The sequence below is a fragment of the Taeniopygia guttata genome, chromosome 28 (assembly GCF_048771995.1).
Source record: "Taeniopygia guttata chromosome 28, bTaeGut7.mat, whole genome shotgun sequence".
Classification (NCBI taxonomy): Eukaryota; Metazoa; Chordata; class Aves; order Passeriformes; family Estrildidae; genus Taeniopygia; species Taeniopygia guttata.
In genome coordinates, this window is record NC_133053.1 from 5,300,834 (window position 1) to 5,328,292 (window position 27,459).

At 42.6% G+C, this 27,459-nt stretch overlaps 1 protein-coding gene across 3 annotated transcripts in view; it reads left to right on the forward strand.

Annotated features, from left to right (window-relative positions):
• Positions 1 to 202: 202 nt before the first annotated feature.
• The window catches only part of CERS4 (ceramide synthase 4), a 39,718-nt gene continuing 12,461 nt past the window's right edge, over positions 203 to 27,459 (forward strand). The window contains exons 1-5 of one of the 3 annotated variants that reach the window (XM_030256653.4): positions 203 to 337; positions 3,183 to 3,237; positions 15,535 to 15,708; positions 22,936 to 23,053; positions 25,471 to 25,589. In XM_030256653.4, coding sequence (XP_030112513.4) covers positions 3,218 to 3,237; positions 15,535 to 15,708; positions 22,936 to 23,053; positions 25,471 to 25,589 — 431 coding nt within the window. In that variant the 5' untranslated portion in view covers positions 203 to 337; positions 3,183 to 3,217. The other 2 variants (XM_002189484.7, XM_030256652.4) reach the window with 2 other exon arrangements.

Below are 27,459 nucleotides of genomic sequence, written 5' to 3' on the forward strand. Positions count from 1 at the left end.
GCCGGAGCAGAGCGGGGCAGGGCCCGGGCGGGCAGGGCCGGGAGCCGAGCGGGGCCGGGCCGGGAGCGCAGCGGGGCAGGGCCGGGAGCCGAGCGGGGCAGGGCCGGGAGCGGAGCGGGGCAGGGCCGGGAGCGCAGCGGGGCAGGGCTCGGGCGGGCAGGGCAGGGCCGGGAGCCGAGCGGGGCAGGGCCGGGAGCCGAGCGGGGCAGGGCCGGGAGCGGAGCGGGGCCGGGCCGGGAGCCGAGCCCGCCGGCGGCGGCTCCGCCCGGGCGCGCAGGGGCCGCTGGCGGGGCGCGGCGGAGCCCGGGCCGGCGCTGCCCGGCGCCGGAGGCCGGAGGTGAGCGGGGCAGGGCGAGGGCTGGGGCGCCGCGGGGCCGGGCCGGGCCGGCCCAGGCTTTGCTCAGCCCGCGGCGAGCGCGGGAGCGCCGCTTTTACCCCGTGGCATGAAAAACGATGGAATTGAGGGAAGATTTTCTTGCTGGCAATGAAAACTGTTCCCAGAGAAAAGGATGGCAAAACTGGGCAAGAGGCTGAGGTATTTAGTTTGTGATTTTAATTGTTTTTAGAAAGATTTGTGTAATGATCAAAATGCAAGTAGGATAACGACAAAAAACCAACCTAGCAAACCAACCAACCCTAATTTTAGACTGGAGTTGCCGACAACTTCAAATCAGATACTTGGCAGCAAATTCCACTTCTGGAATCATTTCAAGCCAGACCAGCTGGTAGGTTTTAGGAGGTAATGACAATGGCATAAGAGTAAAGGTAGGTGTCAGGGCATGAGGTGAGTGTTTCTGGAGCAGACCAGTGTTAATTTGCAGTCCGACAGCTGAAGTTTAGCTCACCATATTGGAAAATGCATCTTTATCTATATCAGTTTATCATCAGTTAAAGGTAATTCCTTCTTTCGAAAATGTAATATGGAGTTTTGCGAGATAAGTTTTGTCAGAGTTAGATGGAAGGTGTGTGTGAGAGAGGACGCATGTGCTGAAGTTTGTCCTCAGAAGGAACCTACCTCTCCTTTAGCCACCAGTGAGAACTGGGGTGAGGTGTGAAACTCAGCAGATGATTGATGAATCTACAAGTTCAGATTATCAAGATAGCCATGAGACTTGAAAATGCAGAGGAATTTTTTCTGTATTTCTGTTAAAAAAAAAAAAAAAGCCAAAGCTTTTTTTTTACCTGGGGGTTGTACACTGAAAGATAAGACTTTGTGAGATACTTGTGTTCAGAGCAGCAAAGAAGATGCCAAAATGGAAAAGTGCATCTTATGTTCAGCCAGAAGAGCTTTTTACTGAGAATCAAAGCTGCTGAGGCTTATTAGCTGTTAAAATATGTTGAATTTTGCATATAATATTAATTTTTCTTAATCTAATTCCCATCTAATGTCAGAGTTTTGTTAAGGAGATACAGTAGAGATTTCACAGCTTGACAACTGCTTCCAGACAGGAAGGATAGTAAACACCTCCAATGAAAAAATATTTTTGTCCTTTTCTTTCGTTATAGTCTACCAAAATCCACAGAAATGGGTTTAATTCTGCTGTCTCTCACATCAGTAACTACAAGAGACTTGGCTTCTCTGTTCACATGTGGCAAAGATTAGATTCATGCTTCCAACCTTTCACGTTGGGCTTAAGGATTTCAGCTCTAATCAAAATAAAAAACTCGCCTGAGTGGTGTCCTTTTCCCATGTTGTTGGACAGTGTCTGGGGAGACCCTGCACTGCCAAATGAGAGACAAGTGGTGCTGGAGGATGTCTCAACTGTCTGCTCTTGCTTCCCAAGTCTGTTTGGGGACACCAACCTGTCTGAACTCCCAAGACCCACGGTTGTGTACTCGTGCAGGCATCCTCACAGGCTTCAAAGTTCAGTGTCCTGGTATATGCCTTTTTGTCAAAATAGAGTGAAAGAAGTCTTCTTTTTAAAGCTTCTCCTTGTGATAGAGCTTTTTTCCTTCACTTCCTGGGGTCACCAGATTGATGGAGCACATTTTAATTGTTTTTTTAACACCACTTACCGTTTCTGTCATCCTTTTGAATGCAGAACTTAAATTTTGTCTGATCTGAAGGAGCACATGAACTCTGGAGTGTCAACATCTTGACAACAGCCAATCTTTTATAAACCTGGCAGTGTCCAATAAACACAAAAATAACTAAATTAGGCCTTCCTGCAATTCATATTTTTTCTGACAGGCAGCTAATGAGAATCCTTGATCATATTCATGAGCCCAAGAAGGCTCAAGAAGCAAAAAGGTGTCAGGAAAGTCCAATTGCTTTCTGTTCTTTGAGATACATAACAAGAAAACTGATACTATTTTTCTAAATTTTTAGTCTCTATTTTAGCTCTAGCTTTCATAATACTCTAGACTCTTCTGAGCAGAGCTTTTGGGGGAAAATTGCTTTCAGGCTCAGAGAATTATCCAAATTTTTCTTTTCTGACATGTTTATGGCAGAGAACAATACTTTACAGGGCAGGGAAGGAAGTGAAAGCCTCTGTAGATCACTTATTTTAGCATTATTCTAGGAAGTGGCTTATGTGGGCTCAATAGACAAAAGTCAAAGTGTAAAGCTGCTAATTCTGCTTGTGAAAAGTGATTATGGTGAAGGAGTGTTTAGTCCATACAGCTACAGGTGACAAGGCTCCAGCCACCTGGGCGCACGCCTGAACTTGATCACATTTTCTTCCAAGGCAGTTCCGTGAGCTTTTTGGAGAGCACTGTGCACTGAACAAGTACACGTGAGCAGTGCTTGCAGCAGACCAAGGGACCCCACAGCTGAGCTGTAGCAGCTGGGTGCCACCTGCCAAGGTCATGATGATTTGTCCAGACTTTGGAAGCAGCTGTAAATGAAAGATCCCTCGGGGAATCTTCGGATCCTAATTCATAGCAAATTTCTCTGCAAGAGGGTAAAATGCAGGTAGAATGCTATTTTACACTACTTTTTCAGGTCTGAGATGAGTAGGGGATAGTTCTGTAAGTTTGCTACTCACTCCTGAAGGAAATAGGAGAGAAATACAGGCATGGTATTTGGTGTGATATGATCCAGAGGGTTCCTGCAGTTGTGTATGTATGCTCAGAAATTGCTTGGGGCTGCATCTATCACATATTTAGGCTTAACTTTCTGGTGGCTTTCTTGTTTTGTTTGTTTTGTTTTGTTGTTTTATATGTTTTTTGGTTTTTTTTAGGTTCCTTTCGCAGAGGCCTGTAAGGATTTGATGATATGAATCCAGATATTTCCAGGTATGATGGAGCAGATGGGCATTTGGAGCTCAGTAGAGGTACAGTTTCATTAGCTTGAGCTGCGTTTCTGTAGCGAGAGGTGCCACCTTTGCCGGGTCTGGGCCACTTGTCATCTCCCCTTACACCTTGCATTGAGCCTGCACAAATGATTTTGAAGCCAGAAAGTGAATTGCACTGAGGAACTGGTATGGGGTAAAATCGCCCCCAAGTAAAAACAAAAAAAAGTTTGGTTTAAACCCAAATCTTTTTCTCAAGCTGGTTCTCTGTGAAGCTTCACAAATTCCTGTGTTGAGCATGGCGGGGTCGTGGCAGTGATGTGGGAGTGCTGGCCAGGATCGGGTGGAGGCCAGGGTCCAGTCTTTGATGGCTCTGTTGGTTTACACTGGCTCTCAGTTGTAAGGAGCCTCTCTCAGCAGGGGAATCGTCATGCTGGAAAGAGCAGCACTTTCATTTTAAGGACTGTAGTGAATCTCTCCACCCACTGATAAGCACGTCTGTTTCTTTTATCACTGTGATCCTCCAGTCTTAGGCTTTGTTCAGGTGAAAGTAAACTTAGAAGAAAGAAGATTATAGAACATGAAAGTACTGACATGTACAAGTCAGAACAAAGAGTCCATCTTGATTTTCTGTACTGAAAGGTGTAATTAACATGAATGAAATGTTGAAATGCTGAAATGCTTTGAAATGCTGAAAACTGAGTCATTATATCACAACATTTTCTGAAAAACCACATTTGTTTAACAAATTTAGACTCATTGGATGTATCCAGACATTACTATGACATAACAAGTTCACACTAACATCCAGTGGAGGTGCAGTTGAATTGAGGGGCATGCAGTTTTGAACTGACTCCACTTTAGCTGTGAGTTTAGAGCCTGTTGACAAGAACAAAAATGTCACGAGATTTCTGGAGTCAGAACTGTTTATTGTGCTCTGTGTTTTATATCCTGCTTGTATTTCTAATGTCTGTTCCAGGTTTCTTCCCTGTAGAAGAAAAGCCACGCTTTCATGTAAAGGAAAAGCAGAAGTCAAAAGGCTTACTTAAAAATAGATTGCTCTTTAGGAGGCCAAAATCTTGTAATTATTTCTTACTAGTAAAATTAATTATCTTCATTCTAGTCAATATTAATTGAGTAATTGAACACTTCAGTGGAGTCTGTTGCAGGTGTGGAGTTTACACATTTCCAGCACACTGCAGGTTCTGTCGTAAAAGCTGCAGCTCATGGAGTCCCTAGACCTGCAGCAGACCTGAGAGGAGCTGTAGGGGAGCTTCTGCCAGGAGCTGGGCACTGCCTCCTGCCCAGCAGCATGGACAGCCCTGGAATGCCAGTGCAGGCTCTGGTCCTGGATGAGTTCCAGGAGCTGTTACCCAGCCCAGGCTGGGCCTGTTGTAAAGAGCTGAGGATGCAAAGTGTTGTTCTCCACTGGATGCATCCTGGCCACCGCAGGAGTTGGCAGAGCTCCTGTCCTTGTGCCTGCTCGTGGTGTGTCTCAGTGCTCCTGGTCTCACATACAGACATGGCTGTGGGGTGTTTTCCACCTTAACTAGGTGTCCGCAAGTCTGTTCTGTGCCCTTGGCCACCCTCCTCATTCAAATAAAGGTTTGCATTTTATTGTAGGTCTCTGCTATTTGCATGTATTCACCTTTAGTATATCTGTATTGAAGGTTTCATGTTTAATTCTACTGGCACCCTATAGCAGGTTCTTCTTAAGTAAAAGAAAAAATGTCATCATTTTCCCAGTTTTGAAAGTCCACTTAAGGCTGTTATGTTGGGGGTTGTTTTTATGGTGTTGTCATCTTTACTGATGAGTATGCCTCAGCAGATTTGTCCAGAATTAAATAGCAATGTCAAGAACCCAGTGCATGTTGCCCACTCCTTTGCCAATATGCTTTAGTTTTAATTAATCCAGGAGTTTTATTTGTAAAAATAGGAAATACATTCAAAGAGGACTGCAGTAATTCCATAAACTTTGAAACTGATTCACCTTTTACTGAAACTGGTTTTGATCAGAACTAGTGTCTTTGTTTTAAAAGTCAGTTCCAAAAATAAAGAAATTCTTCAAATACTTTCTTTGTGAGTTTGCTGCACTGGTAGTCACGGGTTATGGCATATGCCTTCCAACCCAACAAATGCCAAGGCTTTGAATCAAAACAGATAAGGAAAAATTAATTGTGAAAGAGGTAAACTACAGGCAGTGTTCACATTAAAGCTCCATTGGAGGCAGGTTCTCTTCATGTTAGGCACTTTCCAGCAAAGAAAAGAGAAACAACCAGAGTTTACATTCTGCTTCATAGGCTGTTCCTATCACAGAGCTTTTAAGTAATCTGTGCTAATGAAGAATAATTCATATTCACATTTGTTTTTCAATGAACATCATCATATGACAGATTGCATTATTCATTAAGCAATAATGCTTGTGAAAAGTGACCCTCAATGCTTTTAATCTCGGAGAAGCGGAAATCTTTCAATCAGTTGCTATCTCAATGTTTTTGACATATTTTGCTTTTGCAGTAATGTTGGGAATGTAGATGTTCTGAGATAAGGTTTTAAGTTTTGTGTTTTGAAATGAAAAATCATGAAAGCATGTACTAGTTTTAGAGGTAGGCGTATAATTTAAAATAATCTTAATTTTAGCGTAATTAATTTTTTTTCCCCTAAGCTTTAGAACAGGCTGGGAAGTTTGCAGGAACAAATACCTGGGAAACTGATGGGACTGTTGATACTGAAATTTAAAGCCAACTCATAGAAAGTAATTAAAGCCTGTGTGTTCCCTGCATAAGGGAGGAGAGCAAGGGTTGTGTGAAAAGTCATTCACTGTGTGTGTTGGTGTACTGCATGTAATACAGGATGGCTCCCTCAACTTCAGCAATAGATTAATCCCAAGTGATAGGTAAGCACTTTCCTAATCTATGTTGGCATTCCACTTTGCTGTTTGATCTTTGTGAGGTCTGTGGCAGAGGTTGCACAGATTGGTCCCTTAGGCCTCCTTATTTAACACAGCAGGTTCTCGTTTTGACCCAACATCAGCTGTTCAGGAGTTCAGCGCTTCACTGAGGGGGATGCTCAGAGGTGTTGGTGTGATGAATTAGAAAACTTGTCTGGGGAAATGGCCTTGCTGGGGGAGAAAGAGGAATATAAGTGCTTGATTCACTGTAGGGTTTGACTGTATGAATTAGGAGCAATGGTGATGCTTTGGGCTGCAGGAAAGTAGGATTTGTAGGTGAAGCTATGGATGAAGAGCTTCTGAGGGCTGCACAAACTGTGGAACCTGGAGTGTGGCTGAAGGCAAAAGGACAGAAGAGGAGGAGCTGTCCTGGAAGGGACCAGAAGGGGTTGCCAAGGGTGATTCTTAGGGGATAGGTGAGGAGAGGGCCATCAGACCACAACAGTATGATTATTTAGGAATATTTATGCTTCAAAAGGGCTGGAGAGTCAGGTAATGCATTGGAGAAGCACTGCACTGTTGTAAGAAAGAAGCTTTATTGAGAGCTGTGTTGGTATTTTAATGTGACTCAAGTATGACTTGGAAGCTTGAACCTCCCACCTGCTTTTTGTTATTCTCAATTTTTAAGTTAGAATTAAACTTTTTAAGGCTTGATATGTGTTTGTTGAGTAACAGGGTTAGTGATAATCAGTTGAGCGATTTCAGCTGGTAGTAGAAAAAGTGTCAGGGGTATGTATTGTCATGAATGATCTGGACAAGTATTTTTTGCTCCTCCAGCACCTGAACATCCATGCCCATAAACTGGGTTGAAAGGCCAGAACTTGCCTTTGGAAGAGTTTCTCACAAAGTTATTGCTGCCCAGGCTCAAGGTCTTGAGCCTTATTCAGTGTGTATTCTCACAGTGTGATTCCTTTTTGTGCCTTTCTCTTCCAAAATCTGTCAAAAGGCTTCTATTGGTGTATGAACTGCTTGTTGGTACAATCTTTGTGGATAAAAAACATTTCTGATTAGAAGCTTTTTGGCAGATTTTACTGTCTCTTAACTTAGATTGAAGAACATGATCTCATTAAGATTGCCTGACTCTTTCTTTGATACTGATAAATTTAGAGAAAAAACAGGTGAGCAGTTCTAGGAGAAGTAATCTCCCTCTTGATTCTTTGATCTTCCAGCCTGTCTTCTTAGCTCACTGTGGCCTGAGGCAAATAACTTGATTTTCTTCCTCAATTCTATTAAGTGATGTCAGACAGTGACAGCTGGTTCTACAGTGAGACTGGAGGAAATAGTAGATGTCAGGAGAAAGAATGAAGGAAAAATACAAAGAAATTGATAAGTAGCTCATTTGGGGTTTATAGGTACCTCCTTCTTATATTTTACATTTGCACTCTTGAGAAACACACATAGGTCTGGGACTATGTGTTTTGTGGAGATGTTGTAGCTGGTGCTTTGAGTGCCTCAGTTGCTTTACTTGGACGCCAGTGGTGTCTGTTGTTCTTACTAAGCCTCAACATGGTCTGTAGCTTTCTGCACAGTGATGTGGCCAAACAATCAGCATGCAGTGCCCTGTGGTTTTTAGATTATTTTGTTTGGTTTTGTGTTTGTACAGTTAATGTTCAGTAGCAGAACATTGTTCCCAAGTGTCAGGACAACAAGGTTTATGTTACCTCACTCTGCCCTTGGAAGTTATGTTACTTCATGTTGGCATGTAACAGGAATGTTACTTCATTTAATAATTCAGCCGTGGACTAGGTACCAGCCAAACAGCAAAGGTCTTCAGCTTTTGTCTCTGTTGCTTTTACCCTGATAACTTAATACAGTACTTTGTTTTTCAGACTAGTTTGATGAGGGCTGCAGTTCAGCCCAGGTTTTTTGCAGCAGTAGTAGGGAAGTATCTCCAGGTTCTCGGAGGAAAAATATGGCACAAGCAGCTGTGGTATTTCAAAATTTGTATCTACCTTCTTGGGTTTTTCTTAAGTTTCAGGAGAGGAGATTTGCGCTTCTTCAGGGATCTACTTGTCAGGAGTTCATGGGAGATTCTCCTGGCATGTAAAGGTGCTATCTTCCAGGACAGTCAGATCCAAGCACGTGTAGTCCATCACAAGACAAACAAACATGGTAGTAGGCAAATGAGCATAAGCATGGAACTGTTGCTTGAGCTTACTCACAAGCAGGAAGCATCAGGAAGGTGGGAGCGGTATGAATGGCCAAGAGCAATATGAAAATGTTGCCTGGGGAAAGAAGGATGCAGGTAGGAAAGCTGAACCTCAGCTGGAGTGAGGGACGTGAAGAGCACCCAGAGCAGCTTCTGAAAGTACATTGGTAGCAAGAGAGAGGCTAAGAAAAATTGGGGCACACTGCTCTGAGCAACTTCTGACCAAAGACATGGTGAAGCCAGAGGTATTTGGGGCCTTTTCTGGCCTTGTTTTTAGCTGAATAAACTAATGCTTGTTTTTCACTGGGCAAAACCAGGAAGTTGTACTCATTCCCCTCAGTGAGGGATGACTGAATGAGAAGAGCTGTCTGATTTGCATTCTGACATGGTGAGTGACAACAGCTGAAAGCTGTGCTGTGGGTCATACCCGCAGTCTGCTCGGAGCAGGCACTCGCAGGCAGAGCAGCCCAGCAAGGAAGGAGCTGGCAAGTGAAGCATAAGGTATGGGAGGTTAGTATGGAATTTATGCTGGGTGAGGAAGATGTTCTCTGCGGATCTAGGTAAGCAAGTTTGTCTCTTTTGGAACTTTTATTTGCAGTTTCAAATGTTTGGTTGGGCATTTTAGGGTTTTTCTGGAACAGAGCTCTCCCAAAAGATGGTGTACATAAAAATTTTTTTGCCTTTGAACAGAACAGCGCATGACTTGGAAAATGAATTTGTTCTTGTGTAAACAGCAGACATGAAATAATTTGGTAGGAAATGTCAGCTGGTAGATCTAAGTGAGGGGAACATCTAAAAGCTAGGAAGCTGAGGGCAGCTGGATATTGGTGGAGAAACAAGGCTGCACAAATAATTTCAAATTTTCAATTATCTTCCAAAGAAGAGGATATGGAGAATGGAGTCTGGGTGAGGAGGGTCAGCCTGGAGACTATAGTGTTGGTGATTATGAAGGTAAGGAGGTTGTGGTTTCATTTCTCTTGCTACTGGTCAGAGTTGAAACATATTATTTCATGCAAAAGAATTGGAGGTTCTGCCAGAAACTGTAGTTTTAGGGAAAGGGTGTGTAGAGTCACAAGAGGAAGAGATGAGAAGGCTGGGGAACTAGACAAATAAAGCAGAATTAGCTGCAGGTAAAAAGAGATTAATACTAAAACCTGTACATGTGATTAGAGATTCTGCATCAGTTATGGCCAGAGCAAGCAGGCTTGTAAAAATCTGCAAAAAAAGTTCAAAGAAATGGAAGTGTAGAGGGTGATGGGTTCTGTAGGAATGTTGCTTTGACAGGGTGAGGAAGCATGCTAGGAGAGCTAAGGTCAATCAGTAGTTCATGGACTGGTACTATATGGAAAGGTTTAAATATTTTTTCATTACCATGGGAGGACCTTCTTTGTCATTTTTCTTAATTGATAAATTTCAGCTGAGTCCCTTTGACACTGTCCATCAATGATTAAATTGTCATTATAAGAAAAGTCTTAAAATGGTAAAGAACCAAGAGAAATATAGTTTAAAAAGGGATCTTGGGCAGGGGAAATGTTGTTTTGAATACGGTGATGTCTGAAAGCAGGTATGATTCCAGGATGGGTAACAGAGAAGAGGAAATGGAAATCAAAATCAAAACTGAAGTGAAATTTGAAAAGCTTAATGTATTCCCTTCAGGCAGGAGATACTCTAACTAACTAATCACTGTCTCAGTATGCTGAAAATAATGCTACATGTAATTAAGAATTTTGGAGCAAAGACTTTTAATCCATAAATTTTACCAAATCTTTAGTGATTTTTTATCGATAAATTTTACCAAGTTTTGATATATATTAGAAGAGATGCATAAAAGATTTTACAAAGAAAACAAAACAAATAAAACAAACAAACAAACAAACAAATTATCCTAAACTATAATACCAGTATTGTGATCATTAGAATGAAAGTTTAAAAAAAGAAGAATTATTGGAGATGGAGATTAAGATATTAACTATAATATAAGTGTTCAAAAGATAGCCTGTGCTATGTTAGTCAGAGCTTTAATTGTTAAAATTATTTATTTCTGCCTAAAAGAGATGCACTAATTTTCATGTCTAAACTAGTAACTTCTCTTGAGTAGCTCTAATAAGTAGTTTTAGTTGAAGACATCAGGATTATAGGAAGTGTCAAACAAGAAACTGCCTAGAAAAGCTATCAGGAGAGAATTTATTCATGGAGTTCTTGGCTAACTGATTTCTTAGTAAAATGAGTTAAAGGTTCAAATGCATAATAGGCAATGGAAACTCAAATGTAGGCAATATGCACCAGAGTAGGGCAGGAACATAATGGCTCTTCCAGTTTGAAATAACAGGAACCTTTAGAGCTATACGGAGGACTTTGTTTCTTGACCCGAGTTTCGCGGGAAGATAGGACAAGCCTCTCCATTTTGGTCTCCAACATATCGAGACTGAAGAGACTTTTTTGGTTTGTTTTAGCACTAACCCCATGGAAAAATAAAGCAACTTGACTCGAGAAGCAGCATAACTGCAACCTTGTGGTGGTGTGCTTCCGCATCAACCAGTGATTTCCCCTGTGGCAGTGCTGTGCTGCAGGGGATACTTGCATCCTGGGAAAACTGGCCCTACCAGGAAGGCTGCTGCAGGAATCCCTGCACTGCTCTGGCAGCCAGGCCATTCACATGATGCTGCACTTAAACTAATAAGACTTGGCTGACCTAAATGGATTGGCCCAGAGCCACTGCAGGAATGTTTGTACCTTTGACGTGGTTCACCCACAAACCTGTATAATCCACCTGCAGACAATGGACCATGTCTGCTATAAATGAGCACTCAAAGGCCTCTGTAGCCAGGTCTTTCCAAGCTGTGTAAGCTGTTTCTCTCTGTTTCATCCCCACCCTTATCTGCTGTATTCACACATGTAAATTTACATGAATAGTTGTGTACCAATATAGTAATGTTTTGCTTGGGAATGGAGTCTGTAAGTGAAGCAAGATAAGAACTCTTTAAAGATGTAAGTAACAGTTAACATTGCCTGTGTAAACCTGTTTAGCCATTTTACCTGTGAGACATGCAGTAGCCTCTTTAGCTGGATGCCCTGCTTCTTCTCAAACAGTTCTGCTTGGAAAGCGAAACCTGGCCCTGCAGGGTTAGGTGCAGTGGTGTTCTGTGGCTCAGGGTGGGGAGCCCTGCTGTGCTGCTCTGCTGCAGGCACTGTGGGTGCAGCAATTCCTGCTCTCCTTGGAGCAGTTCAGCAAGCCCAACAGCAGAGACCTTTGTAATGCTGAGGATTCAGATGAAAACACTATATTCACAAAAACAACAACAACAAAAAAAGCAATACCAGGAAAGGCAAGATTCAACAAAGTAAATACAGTGAATGGGGCCACTGGGCTGCAGAGTCCAGTTGCTTCAAGACCTGTGTCACCTCAAAGGAGCTCAGTGAAGTGCACTTTGCTATCCTTCTCTTGGTGTCCTATGGGCTCAGGAAGTGCTGAAACCTTGTCCTCCCTTACCCCATGGTGTAGCTGTGGTACTTCTCCGGTTTGGATTTCATCCTTACGTGTACCTTTCTACAACCAACCTAAAATTGTTCTTTCAGCATTTACAATTTTGTTGGCTGTTTGTTATGTCAAGTTTGTATGTTAAGTCCTTATGTTGATCTGTCCAGTGTTTCCCACTGTTGTTTGTTATCTCTGTTCTTGCTGAGCTCTGTGTGCGGGGGTGTCTTCTCTGTTAGACCTTTGTTCAGCGCTGAAGGGATTGCTTTGGCATGTTACAAAGCTACAGTGCAGGACAGACGCTGTGTGAGGTGTAAAGAACTTATGAGAAAGAAATGGGCCCACTTACATTTTTCTGTGGGTGCTCAAAGGGCCTTTTAGACACACCATTGTCTTCAGCTTTTCAGCAGCCTTGACTTGAGAACTTGACCTGTATAAATTGCAAAAGATATATGTGTTGCTTCATGGAGTACCCTGTTCTGTATTTTTGCAATGTGTAAAGACTGCTGCAAAGATGAATATTCCATGAGAGTGATCCTGACTATCTGTTTTTAGCACATACGTGTCAATTAGTCCTGGCTATTTGCTTCCTTAGCACACTGAATCTATATATCTCCCGTAAGCAAATTGGACATCAATTTTGTATTCTCCTGCAGAGTCCCCAGTGGAGTTCAGCTGCTGTTCTCTACCAAGTGTGGTTTTGTGTTTTGCCAGATATATTCACTTCTGGAGGGAGCATGTGGGATTGTGTAGCTGCAAAGCTGGCTGTGATGGCAGCTTTCCCTAGCATGCCTTCTGCCTGTACAGTGGGAAAACCTACTGAAGAAATGTTTTTTGAAGAGCTGAGCCAAGGAGGAAATGTCTGCCTGGAGTTCTCCTAGGTATTCCTAATGCTTTTCCCAAATAGAGTTGAGATTTTTAACTGCTGAGAAAGTTTACCAACATTTTGAGGTTGGTATGTTCAATGCCTGTAAAGTTCTTTGCAATTCAGGTACCTCACTTAGGTTATCTGGCTCTTCAGGCTGGTATCCTGTACTGTCTGAAGTGCAAAAGTTGTTTTGGTGTGGTGTCACCATGCTTCATGGTGACAGGATGTTGAATTCATCATAGGCTAAGCCCATATACAGTTTGCTTCTACACAAACACATTCTTCTCTAAAAATGGAGACTTTTGTGGAGAAACCTGGCCTCACACAGTCTATAGGGAGTTTGGAGACATCCTGAAAAAATGGTTCAGAGAGGCTTGGGCAGCACAGGCCAGCCTGTCCCATGGGCACAGGGTTGTGTCACCCAAGTGGAGCTGTACTGGTGAGTAGCATGTTTACTGAGTAGTCTGAAAAGCTTTTTCTGGCAGTATGTGTGCTTCAGTTAGCTCTGTCACCAGTGAGCCATCACCAGCCTCCATGATCCTGGCTTCAGCTGTTTTTGCTGGAGCACTAAAGGCAAAGGAAGGGAACTGTCCTAAAGGATCCTACAGCCCTGCCAGAGGAACAGTGGTTGGTAGCAAATGTTCCCACCTCCAAACAGCCTTGGTGGGGACAGGTAGATTATACTCTAGGCCCCTGAGAGCTGTAGAGACTTGAGATTTGGCAGGCAGTTCAAAAACTGTTGCATCCAGCTAGTCAGGCTCTTAAAACAGGATTTGAAGAATCTATAAACCCTGTTTATCTCCATTTTGTGTGCCAGTGGTTTTTTATCCAGGCATTGTCTGCAAGAAGAACTAGAAGGAGGAATGGAGAGCAGCCTGGAAGTGGCATCAAAACTGCAGTTTCCAGAGGCCCAGAAGCTAGACCAGAAAGAAAATGCTGTTTATTATTGTCAACCTGAACTCTAGTAAACTCTGGATGTTCTTTTCAGTGCTAGTGCAGCCATATTTCCACTTCTTTTGGTTGCAATTCTTCAGTATGTCAGGTTCTTGATTTTTAGGAGGAATTTTATGCTGTGAGTTTTACTATGAAAAGCTGAAATCAGGCAGTGCACAGTGCAGGAGAAGAATGCATTTTTCATAAGATGGTTTTCCTTTTTCTTTGGGAAAAGTTTTCCTGCTTTCTATATATGATGTAGAAATTCTATATATGATATATATTTCTCTATAAGTGATTAGAAAATTTGCATCCACTTACTATCAATTACACATATATTTTTAAGCAGCTTTGGCCTCAAACCGAATTGGATGTGCATGTGCCAGGAGAAATGAGTCAAATTTGATGAAATAGTATCCTGTTTTTCCCTGTTGTAGTCAGATCAAAAGACACATTGAGGGGAATAGTAAAGTCCAAATCAAGAAAAGATGCTACATTTCATTCCAGTGCCTGAAGGGAGCCTACAAGAAAGATGGAGATATACTTTTATAAGGGCTTAGAGGGACAGGACATGGAGGAATGCCTTCAAACTGAGAGACAGTAGATTTAGATTAGATATTAGGAAGAAATTCTTCCCCATGAGGGTGGTGAGGCCCTGGCACAGGTTACTCAGAGCAGCTGTGGCTGCCCCTGGATCCCTAGAAATGTCCAAGCCAATGCTGGACAGGGCTTGGAGCAGCCTGGGATAGTGGAAGGTGCCCCTGCCCATGGCAGGAGGTGGAATGAGATTCAAGGTCCTGTCTAACCCAGCCCATTCTATGACTCCATGGTTGTGATTTAGAAAATATCCCTCAGACACCAAAATTGTGGAATGAATTTAACAGAGGAATTGCATCAGAATTACAGATATCTTCAAAATAAAATGACTGATTAATTTTTGATTTGATAGGCAGTTCTTGCAGAAAATAGACCAGGCCTTGGGACTGTGCTTGAAGAGAAGCTTTATAATACTTGGACCAGACACTTAAACTGTATGCTTTTCTCCTGGTTTCCTAAGGTGGCATCTCCTGTGCACTGTTCTGATTATCCAATCGGCATTTCATTGCCATTTCATCCTTCTGTGGCTGTGCTGAGTCTGATTGACTTCAGAGCTTGTGTTTGGGATGTTGGTTGTTACCAGCTAAGAATGAGCAATATCTATTGGAGGGCGGTGCAGCTCATATTTCTGTATGAGGTAGAGTTATCTAGAAACAGTATTTGTGTGTTGAATTGTCATTATCAAAGTTCCGCTGTTGATTTTGCTGCTAAATTCGCTGATCATGTATGTAGATTGCACAGTCAAGCATAGGCGTTAAAATTGCATTAAGAACCCAGCACAGAATCCACCTAGCACAAAAATTCTTACCTGAAGTACCTTCCTTAATAATTCAAAGCAAAAAGCTGATGTTTTTTTCTTTTATAAGGCGAAGTCTCAGAATAAGTATAATGCATACACACACACAGAGATAATGGAATTGCAATCTGTAAATAGAAACAAATAAATACAAAATATCAAAACCTGAAAAATAAGGATATATACATAAAAAAGTAGAGCAGACTTACTGCATCCCCACAGTACCAAGCTATAGAGAGGAGTCTGTGAAACTGAGAAGTTTGGCACTAATACTCTGTTGAATTCTGAGGCACTTTTCTTCATTTTACCCCAGTTTTGTTTTGGTGCCAGGAGTCAGCATTTACCAAGTACACGATAAGGATCTGTGAACAGGTTATCAGTTCCTTGGCCAGTGCTGCATTCCACAGTTGCTCTGCTTCCAGAACAAGATGCCACCTCAGCAAGGGTGTAATCCTTCCTTGGCTGCACCGGCTTGTGCTGACAGGTTTTCTTGTGTGCAGGACTCACTTAATCCTGGTCTCTCTTCCTTCCAGGATGGCTCGCTCTCTGTATGAGTGGCTGTGGCAGCACGAATTCTGGCTGCCCCCAGGAATCACCTGGGAGGACATGCAAGAATCTGAAGACACTCATTACCCTCAACCTCGTGATCTCCTGCTCAGTATCCCTTTTGCTTTAATCTTGGTAGTAATTCGATGTGCCTTTGAAAGGTAAGTTATTTAATACTGTTTGTGGTTTCTTAGGTGCAATGGGAGCAGTTTGGGTCCAAAAGTTGGCTTTGTTGTCTATGCCAATGCATGACCGAAGAGGTCCACAGAGACTCCATATCACAAAGTGTGCTGACATAGATACGTTTTTCAGCTCCTTCTTTTCAGCCCTGTGTACTGGCTAAAGATGTGTGCTGAAAGTAGAGCACAAACCCTATCATTAGGGTCTATTTGCAAGCATTGTGGCTTTGTACACATAAAACAGATCAATGTAGGTGAGGTTTATGTGTGTGTTTTGCTGGTTTGTGTATGTTGTATGTTACTTGCTATTTCTGGATTGAGTGTGGCAGAAAACGTGTTAAGACTCCATCATACAGTTAAATCTCCTTTATCTTGAGTGATGGGAATCTGGAGTATTGTACCTGATAGACAAACCTGAACAAGATGCATCAGATTGGGCTGAGCCCTGTGCCTCAGCATCAGCCCTGCTTAGCACAGGGGGCTGTGAGGCACTGACCCCCAGGTGGGCTGGCAGTGCCACTGCTCTCTGCCAGGGACAGACATTTGTAGCTGCTTAAAGTTGCTACAGACCCCTCAGTGCTGGGCTGCCAGGATTTCTGCTCCTCTCATTCTGCTACCATATCTGCTTTTGGGGCTGCTTTTTGCAAACTCTGTGATATCATACTCCAGTGCTGGCACAAGAAGTTACTCTGACTCGAGGATCTTTCTGGCCAGAGCCATTTGAATGTTTTGCACATTACACTTCAGGACAGAAAATTTGGACATTATGACAAAAGTATAACAAGAAATCCTGCAGGTGTCACTAACTCTGAGTTTAATTATTAAAGTCCTGAACTGGTGCCATTGCTTTATGCAGTTTGGTCAATAGTTAATGTGGTTGGTGACACATGATTTGCTGGTGGAAAACTGAGATTTACTACAGCATTAACTGTAGTTAAAACTGCAGAGCAAGTCCCCTTCGTGATATTGCATATACTTTAAACTGTTTTTTAGTATATTCAAAACCCAATATTCTTAGTAGCTCTCTGAAGAGGTAATAATTTGAAATCTTTGGTGGTTTTAAGCTTAGAAGGATGGGGGGAAATGACATTTTAAAAAATGTTTAATCTTTTTTTTTGAAAAGTGGTTGCATAACAAAATGGAAATGGACTTTTCTGTAGACTAGAAAGATGTTTCTTCTGCATATTCTCTGTGACACAAGAGTAGCTTGGAAAAACATACAGAAGTTGAAATGATTCTGAGCTCTCCTATAAGAATGTTTTTATCTAAAAATACTGGCTGTAATTTGGGGTATTTTATTAAAACCAAATGTGTGAGTAATTACTGAAATAATAATTTTAGGATGATACAAGATTAGAATTAAAATCTCCTCTTTGCAAACAATATGTTCAGTGTGCATTCCATAAATTCTATGGTTTTTATTCTGGACTTTCCTGGGGACATGGCCATCTTGGTTACCTCTATTCATGTGGAAACCAAGGTGCTCTAGGTAGTCATTAAAACACAAGTGACACATTTCTTCCCTGCTGGTGCACGAGACCTGGCTGGATTCCCTACTCCTCCAGGTGGGCCCTGCTGGTCAGTGACACAGATGTGCTTCTGGTGTGGAGTTGGAAATTGGGCCCATGTGCCACTGACTGGCACTTGGCCAATTTATGGCTCCCCAGTGCAAGACATGGCCAGGAAGAAGGGGCAGCCAAACTCTTCCCTGTGGTGGCTCAGGACACGATTCAATGGGCACAAACAGAAATGCATGATGCTCCATCTGCACATCCCAAAACTGTCTTCTTACTGTGACGGTGGTCAAACATTGGAACAGTGTCCCCAGAGAAGAAAGGAGTCTGCATGGGCAGAGATACACGACACCCAGCTGGACATAGCCCATGCAGCCTGCTGGAGCAGCAGGGTTGGGCTGGGTGATCTCCAGGCCCCTTTCAGCATCTCTGATTCTGTGTTTCTGTGACTCTTTATTTGTGTCCCTTTATTTGCCTACCTCCTGCCACACCACTCCCAGTCAATCTAAATATCTTTTTAATCTGCTTTTAGATGCCAATGGCCAAGTAAAAAGATTTTTTCTTTCCCATGCAAGTGCTGCCTCAGCTGGGAGTGTTTCCACAGGCCTGGTCCTACTCATTAATTTTAAAGCTGTTTTGATTCACAAATTTCATTACATAAAAGCTGCATGTCACACCCTTGAAAAAGATAACATCACAAGCCCATTTTACAGGTCCAGGAAGCCTATAATCATAGCACTATTTTACCTATGCAAATTACAAGCCGGTGTTCTGAGCTGTATTCTTGTTTGTCCTAACTCTGCAGTAATCTATTCCAGCATGACTTTTTCTCATTCTGAATCATTACTGTTTCACATCCAGTTCATCCAGGAGAAGAAAGCTTCCCCTGGGAAGGTGAGGTGTGAATCCAGCCTTCAGTTTCTGCATTGCCTTATCTGTATCTTTAAACAGTGGCACTGGCCCTGTTTAAATTAATTTACACCAAGTTTGTGAATTGCAAAAGGAAATGTGTGTTTATTTCTCATTTTCTGTGTAGATAACCCTGACTGTATTTCTTTGGACACCTGGTCTGCAGATTGAACTGAGTGGCTGTAACTAGTAGACAGATTTGGGTTTGGTGGCTGTAGCTTGGCAATTTATTCTACCCTCAGCCACCACCAGCTATTACTTGCAACTCTGCATTGGGTGCTATGTTTTTCTCTCTCTAGATAGTTCCTGGTGGTGTCTGCTTTGGGATTTCAGAGATGTTATAATGTGTTCATATGATCAGAACTACAGGTAAATAATAAGAGGCAGGGGAAGTCTGGAGGATTTTCTGCAATGTCTGCATCAGCTGCTGTGCTGGGACCAATTGTTTCATCCTTTTTTTAGGCATTAAACATGTGAAAGGATGGATTTTTCCTCTCCTTTGCACTGGCTGGCTGAACTGGGGAAAACTGAGACATCAGCATCCTTCTAAGAGCCAGCGGTGCTGGGGATGAGGTGCTGGCTGTGGGAAGAGGACCTGAGGTGTCTGGGTGTGGCCTGGGAGAGCTGAGGAGGTTGTGGGTGCAGCCCTGGGGGAGAAGAAACAGCTCACAGGTTGTGAAGCAAGTCCCCTGTGAGCTGGTTTGTGCTGAGGAAGGTTGGATTCAGTGCTTCAGGAGAGTAGAAAGCCCATTTCTGCAGCAGTGCTGGGCTATGCCACAGTACTGAGGCAGGAACTGGGGGAAGCAATTAATGATGTCCTAAGGAAAGAGAGGATAGAACTTGGGAACCTCCCCTGTTCCTTTAATGTTTGCAGATTGCACTTGTGAGTAGGAGATATATTCTGCAACCATAACTTGCAGTTTGCTTTTACTTAGCAGAACATTTCCCTGGACATAGTCCTGCAAGGATGTTGGCTTCTCTTCTAGTTATGTAATGTTTAAGACCCTTTTTGTAAAAATCAAGTTCTTGGAAAACTATTATTCTGAAGGAATATTACAAAGTGTTTCTTGCCTGCATGATTAGTAAAATGTGGCAATGTGTCCTTTGAGTAATGGTAAAGCCATTGAAAACCATTCTTTCCATGCAATGTTTTATTTGTCTGATTTTGGACTTGTCCAGGGATTTTTTGGTGGTGGGCAATTGAAAGGAATTGTCCGTGAATTTGAATCCACACAGCTCCCAGATGTCACTAGAAGAGGATTTTAGTCAGAAATACTCGGTCTCTTTGTGGAACGGTGGTGCCAGGATGTGACTCATGTTGTACATTTAAAGGAATGGACACTCTTCATCAGCCAGGAACAGATACTTGAACTCAAGACCAAAAGAAGGAAAGGACACCAGTTCTGAGTATTTCATTTAGAAATTAGTCTTTCTAAAGTTTATTTTGCATAGAGACTTTTGTTGTTGATCAATAATCAGGAAGGATCTGGAAACAGTTTCCTGTTAAGGTCTTACAGGCAGGGCTTGGTGCAAAGATGAGGGGCACATTGCAGCTTTTAACTGAAAACGGACCTAACTCAGTTTGGACAGCAGCACTGTTGTGAATCCAGGCCTTGTATCAAATGGCACAGTCAGTTTAACTGGTGTGGAACATCTCCTGCAAGCAGGAGAAGCAGAGACTACGCCAGGACCATAGCAATAGCCCTCTGCCAAAGGAAAGCAGGAGATCAAAAGAGACTGCAGTTCAAAGAACAGAAGTTCAGATTGCTGCTGTCACTGGTTCTGCATTTCTTAGTACTTGAAGGTATTTGCAAGTGGCACCCTTGTAGATAATTTTTTTTTAATCCACCCCCAAAGTTTTTTGAGGGTTTTTTTTCGTGGTTTTTTTTTTTTTGTTTGTTTGATTTTTGGGTTTTTTGTTTTTTGGGGGTTTTTTTGTTTTGTTTTGTTTTGTTTTTTTTACCTCACACTAACTCTGAAAGCCTCTGCAGAAGGAGTGTAGCCCACTTTTGAAAGGTGGGATAGTAGCAGTTTAACCCCATTTATGTTAAATCCACTTAGTTTCGACTTCAGGAGGTTTTGCACTAGACAGTTTGTTCTGTGATTACTCAATAAAGTGCCTTGGTGAGAACTCTGCCATGTAAAATATGGAGTGAGAGGTGCTCACTGGTGGAGGAGTAGGCTGGTGAAGAGAATCATCTCCCTGACTGTGTCTGACTCTGAGAGGGGCACAGTTTAGTACTCAGATTTAGCCTTTTGTCTTGCAGAGAGCTGATAAAGTGCCATGATGAGGCTGTCCCTGGCACTGAGATGACACATCTGTAATGTTGAAATCAGTACAAGCATCATCCTTTTGGGGCTGTGCTTGGAACAGGACTTAACTGAGAACTGAGTCAGAGCATACAGCTAACACATGCAAATGTCCCTTAGAATTTCAGGCCTTGGTTTCCCAATGATGTTCATAAAAGTAGGATTGGTTCCATAAATCATGGGGAAACTGAAAACCTCAACAACAAAGTAATTGTAACTGGTTACACCCTGTCTTCATCCACTGCAGCTGGCTTGTTTATGTTACAGTGAGATTTCATGCCATGACCATAAGAAATCAGCAGGAAATATAGACAAGTCAGGGATTAAACAAAATTAAGAAAATTTTCAGGACACTTTTCAGTAAAATAAATTTGTTGGAAAGCTGCATTGACACCTGACATTGTCTTTGTTTAATGTATCTGGAAAATGTCATACATTTTAGTTCCCAATATGGCCTAATAAGAAGTGGCAATAAGGTTTTCAACAATAGAATTGATTACATCTTCCTCTTCAGGGGTGCTTGTATTCATGCCTGTTCTTTGAAAGAGAAAGATCAGCCCCACTGTTTAATACAAGAACCAAGATCTAATGCAGATCTTAAAGTAGATGTTTTCCCAACTTCAGCGGGGTTATGGATACTACTGAAATACTGTGTTATTGTTCCTAGCACAGGACCTGCTGGTCCAGTATCACTCTTCTTAAACCAATCACTTCATATAGAAAAAAGTTATTTGAAGCACTTAAAACATTTATTGAGAGCAGTCAGAGCCAAACCCCAGAATTCCCAGTGATGGCTATATATCTTTGCCACCCAGCAGGAGTGCCAGAGTGCTGCTAAATTTCACTGAAACTAGTCAATGCTTACCCATGTTTTTGTGATCACTATGCATCTTGCTGCCAGCAAGCACACTTAGCCCTGGCCCTTCTTTTATGGTAGAAACATGTAATTTTTGTTGGTCTTGGTACATCTTTGAATGTTCCTCTAGCCAGCGGTGCCAAAGGAATTTCCCAGAGATAATGACAAAGAACAATTGATACACAGGCAGGTGGGTTGGCTGTTCAAAAGAAAAGTGAGAGCTGTTATATGAGTGAGCAAAATGTGTACCCATTCTGTGGTTTAACAGAAATGACAGCATTCCTTAGGTAGGGGGGGTCTTTTCATAATTTTTTTTTTAATAATTGTTAATTAAATTAAGAAATGAGTTATTGAGAAGAAAATATCTAAAAGACCCATTTGGAGAATTCTGAACCTGAAATAGTCCCTAAAGACATGCATATGGAGTATAAGCTCTATGACTAGCCAAAACCACAGGTAACCACACCAGATAATCACAGCCATAAATATATCCCATACTGTTTTGGAGTAGAACACCTTTAAACACCTACACACTGAATAGCTTTTGCAGCTTTTATTAAGCAATGTGAAAGAAAAAAAATCTTCTGTGTCCAAATCATTAGGGAGAGCACATCAGAGGACTTGCCTGGACATCAGGAGTGACCAGGCAGAGCAGGTGTGGGGCTCAGCTTCAGCACCAGTTTGCAGTAACACAGAGACACTTCCCCAGTGGCAGTGTGTAAAAGGGAGTAATTAATAAGAACAGCTAATTCTCGAGAAATTGAAGTGAAATTCAGATTATTTGGATATTTTTTTAAAAAATTGTTTGACAGGTTTCCTCTTTGTGCTGTATTTTTGCAAGATCTCACTTCACACCTTCGAAGAGGATGTTTCCTGCTGCTGAGGTAGAGAAGAGAGTTGGTAGTAGAGGAGTTGAGTTGTTGAGCACAGGAATTCTCTGAGCAGTTTTCCTTGGATAATGTTTTTCTATTTATGCAGGTTTTCTTGTTGATTTTTTTTTTTTGCTTTGTTTCACCGTGAAAGACTGACGATGCACAGTTAGTGCAAACATCCATTCCTTGTCACAAGATTTCTAGTTGCCATGTCCTTACTTTGCAACTGTGTTTTCTTTATATTAGGAAACATGGAGGTAAGTTACTCAGGAAAGACCAGATGGCTTCCTGTTTCAGCAGGACATTTCTTATGCATTAATAATATACCTATGGCAGAGCCTTCCTCTTGATCCTGAGCCAAGGCCTTAGTTCAGGTGGATGCCACGTATGTTCCATGTTCCAGATCAAGCAGGGAACAACATTTAGGCCTTATCACCAATGTAGTACTCCCCATCAGCTGCAAGGACTCCAGAGACTCGTGACTGGTGATTCAGAAGCTGACAGAGGAGGATATCGCATTTGCCAACCTCATGTAATTTTGAATAATACAGCACAGAGCTCAGAGCAGTAGGGTGCAAGTCCAACAGTTTCCTCTGTAGGTTTGTGATTTTACCTGCTTAACATGATACTCATGTTTAGATTCACATGTGGGAAGCAGCTGTTATGTACTGCATCATGTTTTAACAGTGCTGCAAAATCAGAAATCACTGTTCTGTTTTTGGCTGACTCTTTATGTTTTCTTTTGCAGAGCCATAGCCCTGCCCCTCAGTACCAAATTGGGTGTGAGAGACAAGCAGAGACCAAAACCTCAGCCCAGCCCCGTGCTGGAAATATTTTATAGTACACGCCACAAGAACCCTAAAGAGGTGAGTCCCTTCTTTCTTTGCTTTCCTGTAGATTTTGTGTCTTTAGCCAAAGAAAATCCCATTTGGAATCCTGAAGTTTAGCAATGCCATTCATATCTAGAAGCTCAAGAAAGGAAACACCGCAGCACTGGTTACCTGAGAGCAGCCTGCCAGGAGGGTTCTCCTCCAATGCCATCAGCTCTGAGTTCTGCTTCTGAGCACCTGGGAAGAAATTGCTCCTGAAAGGAACAGTGACAGCTCCTGTCCCTGCTTACCCTGTACACAGCACAAGCTGCAGCACAGGGGGCTCTGCCTGAACATCAGTGGCACCTTCTTACTGTGAGGGTGCCAAGGGAGGTTGGGAATTTATATCCTTTGGAAAACTCAAAGCTCTCTGGACATGGTTCTTGACACCTGGCTCTAGGCAGCTCTGTTTGAGCAGGGGCCACTGGACGAGGTGATCTCCATGGTCCCTTCCAACTCCAGCCATTCTGTGATGGCTTCTTTTCATTTACTGGCAAATCCTGTAAAAAATCAGCTGCCTTGAGTTCCCACATTGCTAGTCCTGCAATGTGTCTTGCTTGATCTTGTAGTCCTAGACTGGGTCATTCTGTTACCATGCAATCCATGAGTTTGAGATTGGCCTTGCAAGAAGCCAGACTCTTGGCCATCACAGAGATTGTGAGGGGCTTCAGAAACCTGCACACACAACTGGTGGGTAGTTTTCCCCTGAGGGATAAGAAAAGTGTTCTTCAAGAAATTAGCAAGATGACCCAGAGTTATAAGGGCTGCTGCTGATGGGAAAAACCACGAGCAGGATTATGAATTGTCATGCAATATTAGAATTTAACCTGGTCAGTGAAGTCCCTGGGTGTGAACTCTGTGGTAGGAAAAGCAATCTGATTTTATTTCAGCTTGTTTTTGTTGACTTTCTCTTGGCCTCAAAGCAATAGCTGTAAACTCTTATAGAGGATGAGTGAGTAGGGTGATCACCATGTGTTCCAGTCCCAAGGAACAATCCTACTCCAAACACATTGCTTCACCAAGGCTGTTGCAGCATGGTTTTGCTGCAGTGGGGCGTGAGGAGCCCCAGGACATGCAGTGCCAGGTTAGAAATAAAGGAAAAGAGACTAAAATGAAAATGCAGGCATTGATCTGGGTAGTGCAGCCAGCCCATCTCTGCAGCAGTAGGAAGGAGTCTTCTGAGGGACACTTGTCAGTGTGGCTGACCTTCCTCTTGCCTTTCTGTCCCCAAAATCCAATCATTTCTCAGTATAACTGCTTCTACAGCAGAGATCTAACTCAAAACCCTGCCAGCAGGTTTTTCCCACAGCTCTATCTGCACCCCTGTTGCACTGAAGTGGTGCTTTTCTCCCCGCAGATCTGGGATACTGGAACAGATCCTCACCATGAGAAAGCAGTATGAGGTGGAACAGGAACTGCTGCCTGGCTCTCTCCACTCACTGGATACAGCTCAGCCAGTGTGCTGGCTCCTTCCCCTCCCATGAGCTCTCAAACCACTGTTAGAGGCAGTTTTTACTTGTCCAGTACAATATGAGATTTTGCAGTTCTTGGCAGCCATTTCTTGGGAGGAATGCCACATGATGGAGCAGTTGGAGAATGTAAATTAGCATTTCCATTTGTCTCCACCTCCAGAACAGGGCTCAAAAAAAACCAGTGTATCTGAAAGCAGCATATCTGAAAATTGATAAACAATTTATTTTTGTACAGCATGCTCAAAGTATGTAGGCCACTCTCACATGATACCAATTCAGGTAAAAGCATTCCATGAGAAACTATTGCTTTACTTAAAAAATAAGATTATCCATGATGACACTTCCAAGTAGGAATATAAAACATGACAAACTCTTAACAGCCTAAGGACAAGAAGGAAGGTAATTGTATGATTCCTGTGAGTTATATATTGAAGCATTGCCCCTAACAGGTTTACCACAAGAGGAGAATATCCAGTAGGAAAATGTTGCCTCTGCTCATGACATCCACTGTGACACTGCGTCAGAATTGCTGAGAGGCATGACAAGATTCAGTGGAGAACCATAAAATATTTAATCTGTGCAGTGATCTTTATTGGAGTGACAGATTTGAAGGATTTTTCCCTTGAAGATAGGGTGAGGAAGTGATTAGGCAACAAACTCATGCGAGGAGACAAGACTAGTTTGAAACTGGGGTAGTTAACATAAAAAAATTAGAAGTTTCAACATTAGTATTTATAACCAATTGATTAGAGGAGAATGGAAAGATTTTGTAGTATCCAAGATCTTTACGCTAGGAATGGACAGCTTTCAGAAAGATGCCTTAGCCTGAACAGACTTAGGCTGGCCAGGGGCTCCAGCTGGGCTCTGTGGTGGGTCAGATGAGAACTGCCCTGTCTGACCTTTGAATCTGGATCCGAGCCTGCTGCCTCACCTGTTTTCCAGGGTGATCTGCTCAGTTTAGCCAAGCAATGTGACCTGCCAGTGAGGAAGGTGGAGAAGTGGTTCCGGCACCGGAGGAACATGGACCGGCCCAGTCTGTCCAAGAAGTTCAGCGAGGCCTGGTGAGCAGGAGCACAAGCCATGAACTCAGGTTTTCACCAGAGCTGAGCTCCACAGAGAGCTCACTGCCTCCCCCAGCCCTCCATCCCTACACAGAGATCCCAGCTCCCTGTCTGCCCTCCATCCCTATGCAGAGACCATCTTGGGTCTTCCCTGACCCACTTGGCTCTGCTATAACTCTCTGCTGCTTCTCTGTTATGGAAAAAATTTCTTTATTTTCCCCCTTATTTGCAATCCCAAGTCTCCTTTTACTGCTGTACCTTTATTCCTTACTGGGCCCTTGTTTCTGACTTTTCCTGACTTTGTCACACTGACATCCTGCTCTGACACACATTTGAACCTGAAAAACTCTCTGCTGTTTACATCTTAGTGCTCTGCTGCTGCTTCAGTACCTACTAAAAATGCACCCTTTCTTTTGCCTTTCTCATGGTTTCCCTTTTTGCTTAGATTCCTTCTGCTGCACCTTTTCTGCAACTATTTTGCACACTGTTGCTTTCAAAAGATACAGGCAGCAGGCTGGATTGGATTCTGCTGTCATATGTCTTCAGCATCCTGAAAGTCATAAACCAGCACCCCTCCATGGGGGTGAGCACAGAAGTGTGTGAGCAAAGAGCAAAACATGCCTAGGAAACAGCTGTGTGGAAATCCTCTTTGTTATGTGGAGGCACAAAATAAATCTCAGGACAGACAGATCTGAATGTCAGTCCTGGCTCAGCTTTCCACAGAAAAGGAGGATTCTCCCCGAGTAGGTTGGAATGCCTTATTTACAAGGAGCTGCTCTGCTATTTGTGTAAGGAATTGGTATCCCCCAGGAAAGCCACATAAGCAAAAGAAATCATTAAATACCTGGAGCACTGTTCATCGATCTAAAAGTGTGTATTTGTATCCATAAGATAGGCATCAACTTTGGGCTCATCAGCATGTGCTTCATTTAACACTGCACATGTAATTCAAAATCCTTGCCTAAAAACCCTAATTCAAAAAGAAGAAAAGGATGTATATTATGTTTTATAATATTCCATGTAGTTACAAATATTTACAGAAACATTGAATAAGGAGTTGTAAAGCAACAATGTTTATTCTGCCTCCCTCTCATGAAATATCAGCTCTCCCTGCCCTCTGTTGACTTGAAGTAAATAGTAACAGTAAGTAGGAAACAGTAAATACTTTTTTGCCTCAGCCCACTGAGGACAGTGTCCTTCCCCCACCGCCCGCCCTCTGTCACCGTGTGCAGTCTGTAGACAGAACGGCTCTGATGTGGCTAGCAGCTTTACAGAGTTTATTTTTGTCTTGGAATTCCATTGACAGATGGAGTCTCTCAAAATGCAGTTATGTCTGAATTGTTATGGAGATTTTTGGAAATTAAAGGACTAGTTTAGACAGTTTTACTCCTTTTAATATTTCCTGTGCTTTGTTTTTTTATAACTTGTTTATTCTGTTGGGCTGAAATTCCCCCCATTCCTTACTATGTGTGTGAATGTTCAGGTGACCTGCCTCTGTCCACTGAACTGGGCAAACAGTTTGTATGTACTTCTGTGTGAGTTTAATGTTGGAAAATCATTTCTGACTCCTCACTGGGTCAAACATGACAATAATTAGTTACTGTACATGATAACAAATTTAGCAGGCTGGATCTCCAAAGAAAAAGGAGAGAGATTGGCATTGTTTCACTTTTACAAATGCATCTGCTACTGCAGGGAAGCTTTGGGATTATTCTACTCAGAATTTTAGTCAGCAAGATTCTTGTGTCCTCTGCCATCTCTACAGCAAAGGAATTGCTCTTTGTGAAGTCTGTTAAATGTGCTGATAAAATGCAAAGAGCTGCCCCTGTTTTGGTCAAACCTTGAACATACTAACATGTGTCTTTGCCTT